The sequence below is a fragment of the Hippoglossus stenolepis genome, chromosome 20, assembly GCF_022539355.2.
Source record: "Hippoglossus stenolepis isolate QCI-W04-F060 chromosome 20, HSTE1.2, whole genome shotgun sequence".
Lineage (NCBI taxonomy): Eukaryota > Metazoa > Chordata > Actinopteri > Pleuronectiformes > Pleuronectidae > Hippoglossus > Hippoglossus stenolepis.
The window spans coordinates 9753592-9758489 of NC_061502.1; the positions used below are offsets into that span (position 1 = coordinate 9753592).

Here is a 4898-nt window from a genome sequence, read left to right on the forward strand (position 1 = left end):
TCCAATGATGCATATGCACATTGAACCAAACAGGGCGTTTTAAAATATCAAAACTTCATATATCCACCCAACAGTTTTGTTTGACGTTGAGGATAAAACATAACTTGATATTGTTCTTTACTGATCTGAACTCCACAGGGCACCTTTAAGAAAGGTTGAGTTGCATATTTCAAAGGGATTTATTCATTTGCATTTTACCTTCTGTATGTCAACATTTCAGCATGTAGCGTGTGTGCATGTTGATTTACACTTTTTAAGAATTACTTAAAACTTCTCTCTGGGATAAGTTGCATGTTTGGCTGTCAGGCTGTGCACTGGTCCGTTTCATGTTGCAACAGAAAAGGGCAGTTTATTCTCTCCTGTGACGAAACTGTTTCTCCCACAAGTACGACCTAATTTACTTTAACAAGCACTTTTACCCCCTCCCCGCACTATCCACCCTCCTCCCGCCCCTTCTTTCTACAGATGATGAGATTACGTTGTTACTTCCTCTTTGGTAATCAGGATGTGCGTTCGTCCAGCAGGACCGCGGATAAGAGCAGGCTTTAGCGAAACGTTGTCAAAAAAGAAAAAAGGAAATAAAGTTGAGGAAGATACATTTCTCAGTGTAAGAGACCCTTATTCAGGTATTGGTAAACTCTCACAATACATTCATCTTTAACAGGTGTCATCGTCGCTCGTCACTGAGACAACTCGGCGGCTCTCCGCAACCACAAAAAATGTCTCTTCCCTTTAGGCTTTGTCGAGGCACTTAAAAAGAAACTTATCCCTGTACAGGAATAAAGCATGCATTGTTTTGTTGTTGTTGTTGTTTTTTCAGTTCAAACAGAACTTGAGTGTCGAAGTAGATCTTTGGATTTGTAAACAGTATCGTTCCTCTTTTTGCATGGTCCGCCCTCCTCCCCCCCATCACACATACACCCACACACAGAGCAGAGCACATGTTAAAGGTCAAAGGGTTGCTGTTGTTGGATCAAGAATCAATATCTTCATTGCAGCATGTTCAATATCTTCAATGCCTCGTGTGCGTGTCTGTTCCTCTCCATGGCTGCCGCCTGTAAATGTGAGGGTCTGGTTTGTGTTTCTGTCTATTTTGAGTTCGCAGGAGGAAAATATCGTTATATCCAGGGTGTCGAGGACTCTGAGGCTGAGCTCGACTTGCGGTCTTTTCCACCAAATCGATCTTAGCCCTGATGAATGAACCATCAAACTGATGGTCCAGCCTCTGTCATTGGCATCTCTCCCTGTGTGCTCAGCTCCTTCATGCTGTTGCACCGTACTCCAGGGAAAAGCCTGTCTCTGGCCCACTGCCTTGCCTTCTTCCCTTTATTCTCTTCTTTTAACTGCGCCCTAATGTCTGTTTAAATTTGTCTCCAGCATTTCCTCTCTCATTTCCCTCAGTTTCCCATCTTACAGAAGAGATAAAAACATCATCCCTTTTGACTGTGCATGTGTTCCACCAGCTACACAATAAAGCATAGATGCTCAGAAGGTTTAGTTACAGGGCAACCAGCTGGCGTACATGGGATGCTGTGAAGGAGTAAGATACTGATGATGAGGAGGCGAGGTTGGACAGGCGTAGACAGGCTGAATCTGTGCTACATAATAGTTGCTGAAGTTGCCATCGCAGACGTAAGGGGCAGGCTGATAGAAGCAGGTGACGTTGGCAGCGTTGGGAATGGCATTCTGCTCGGCCAGGACCCGCAGCGCCAGGGACGAGATGAGGCTGAGCGTCTGGCGCCTCTCGTGGCCCATCAGGCACACCGTGCTCTCCTGCACCACGTCGTACAGCGTGGCCAGGTAGTCATACTTCCTGTCCTCCAGGTCCACAAAGTGGTTCTGCAGGTAGGACTCCAGCTTCCTCCTCTGCTCGCTCACGTCGGGAAAGTCTATGAAGAAGCGCGAGCACATGTAGCGCTGCAGCAGTTTCATCTCGCCTTCTGCGGCTGCACGGAAACCCCGCACCAGGAGGTGACAGTACTTCAGTAAGCCCCCTCCCCGGATCTCTTCGGGACTCCGCGTGCAGATGAGGCGCTTACGCAGGTGATCGAGGGCGGTGGGGAAGTCGCCGTAGACGCTCTCCCCAAGGATTGTGGGGTGGAAGGTGGCAGCCATCGGGTGCTCTGAGCACTCGTAGAAGAGGAGGAGCGAGTCCAGCCGGATCTGGAAGGAGTCCACGCTGAACTCAAACTGCCGTCGAAGGGAGTCCACGAACTTTAGCTCCACGTTCTTACCACGGTTGTTGGAGAGGGAGATGAGACTCCAGCGGTCTGAGTCATTACACACCTTCACCATCTTTTGCACATAGGCCTCCTGAAAACCCAAAAGTGAAGAGTCAGACTCAAAGCACTGATATGTGCATCTCATGGTTTTGTAAGGTTTAAATATGTGAATCAATGAGTGAAAACTGAAGTCAAAGGACACTTGAGTCCCTGGTACAACAAGATTTACTCATTTTATGTAGTTTTGTTCTATTCTCTATACTAATCTATCACTTGTACTGCAGCATAATAAGAGCAAATAACAAGCGAAACTGAACCTGAATTATTTAAATTCTTGACTAAGCCATATTTTTTACAAAGAATACACCACTCAGTCACCCACTCCTTTCTCTCTGTCTGTTAACTCCACCTCCTTGTTTTTCCTTCCTCTCACAGCTCGACTTTAGTGTTAGTTCCTGCAGCACTTCTGCCTATTTGCTCTGAAAATTACACTAAACATGCTCATCAGACGTGTTAGCTTTCATGGTTACAGGTTACAGCAAATATTGGGTCTTACAAGGAGATCATCTGGATACTTAAATCTGATAAAAAACAGTCTTAGACTGAGTGGGATCAACAACTGCACATAAATGCTTTTTTCACCATGATAAACTGTTGGTATAATGGATGCGTAAGGATTTGGTCTGTTGCTCATGATGTTTTACTGATCACATCTGTTGGTGGGCCATTAGTAGCCTTGGTAGTCTGTGGTATCCAGGTAACTGAGGGCCGACTGATTAATGTGGATCCGACTCCAATTGGATTAGACAGAATCCTCTTTGAAACCAACCTTTTTACTATTGTACGGCTCATATCTGTGCCGGTTGGGGTGTATTTGTGGAAGATCTAAATCTTGTTAAATGTAATAGAAGAGAATATGCAAACAGTAAATGTGACCATTGACTGGGAGGTGCACATAACTTCAGCAGTGAGAGATCTGTAATTACATGAGTGTGGATGGAAATGAGAGAAAGATGGAAAACTTAAGCAAACTTTCCTGGAAGGTTTGAAAGCCTGAAAAGGTTAGAGGCAAAATGTAAATTCTGCTCTGCAAATAATGAGATGAGTACAGGTTATAACATCACACTTTACCTTTAAGGTCACTGGTGTGATCTTCTCTTTATTCACTCCCTCTGGCAAGAAGTCTAGAAGAGAGTCCAGGACGATATCTTTCACTATCTGAAACTCCATCTCTCCTTTCAGGTCGGCGCAGAATATCAAGTCCAGATCTTTCCAGCCCAGCCCGCTGTCCTCATGCAGGACGTAGCTGGCAGCGGAGCCATTGAGGCGCACCTCCCGGACATGTATCCGCCTCTCCTCCATGCGGCTCCGGACCACCTTGACGATGTCTCTCGGCTTCACCTCCAGCGTCGGGAAGCTCCAGCGGCCGTGGATGGGGATGGAGCCGGTCAGGATGTTGTCCAGCCGCTGCACTTGCTCCCAGTTGAGCACGCTGAGGCTGATGCTGTCCCCGTCCGAGCCGCTGTTGGCCGCAGCGGACTCGTCCATGCTGATCAAGAGGGATGCGAACCACAGAACTTTGCACTACCTGCCGTCCTGTAGAAACGAGTCGTTGAGACTGAACTGTATCATAACATCGATATGCTGGACGAGGAGAGTGTCTCTTTACGCATGACGAAGGAGAAGTATCTGGGCGGCGTTATGCTTGTCCTACTTCTCCTGCGCACCAAACAAAGTCAATTCGCGAGCTTAGTCCAGCATCTGTTGCCCCGCTGCGCGCTGCGCTCCGGTCTGTCGCCACACTCAAGCGATTGTTCCCCACAGCATCAGCTTTTCACAACACGCCTCACTGACCCATCCATCACATTAAAAGGAAACATTTCTAATATTTACTTCTGTCCTCTTTGGCTCACTTTTACGCACGTACCACACAGCCAACAGGAACTTTTACGCATCGGCGACTGGCTGACCCCCCCCCCTGTCAGCTGCACACCTACTTCCAGAAAGTGGTGGACGGCTGCTTGTCCTTTACATTTTGGCCGTTTCTCCCTCGTAGTTGCTGCGCGATGCCACAGAGATCCAACTCCACAGCTGCTAGAGAAGTCGTCGTGCGTCCAGTCTGCGAGGCGCGCGGGGCGGGTCGGTTTGACTGACAGTCCACACCTCCTAATAGCTGCTGCCACTTCCCACGCGGACTTTGAGTGGCTGCGAGCCCGGAGACTGAGGCGTGTCTGGAGAATGGGCGGCGCAGCAGAACAGACAGAGAACAGTCGTGTTCGACGCTGACCCCCTTTTCGCCCGGAGTTGACTTCTCCTGCACCCCCTTGTTCTCCAAGACCACTTGAGTCAACACCTCTATAACTCCAGAGATGCAGCCAACCTCTAAACCCCCTGTATCATGTGTGATCAATAAGGAAACCTACTAAACAACTGATCCAACACTGCACTGAGGTTTAACTCACTTAGAAATATACATATAAATACATATATAATACAAAATAATACAACTTTATTAATCCCAACAAATGCATTTTAGTTTGTAATTACGTTTAAAATAAACTGAACTAATCTTAAGTAAACTTTAGATTTTTATTTTGACTTATAATACTCTTTAAACTTTCTGTTAATTTCTTATTTTCACTTATATTTCTTAGACTTAATAGTCTAATAAAGTCT

At 46.7% G+C, this 4898-nt stretch overlaps 1 protein-coding gene across 1 annotated transcript; it reads right to left on the reverse strand.

Moving 5' to 3' along the window:
* Nucleotides 1–717: 717 nt before the first annotated feature.
* Nucleotides 718–4426, reverse strand: LOC118099666 (terminal nucleotidyltransferase 5A). Its single transcript, XM_035144371.2, has 2 exons — nucleotides 3354–4426; nucleotides 718–2313 (listed from the first exon to the last, which is right to left on the reverse strand). Exons 1-2 carry the CDS (start codon nucleotides 3768–3770, stop codon nucleotides 1495–1497), a joined length of 1236 nt encoding a protein of 411 aa, XP_035000262.1. The 5' UTR covers nucleotides 3771–4426; the 3' UTR covers nucleotides 718–1494.
* Nucleotides 4427–4898: the final 472 nt, after the last annotated feature.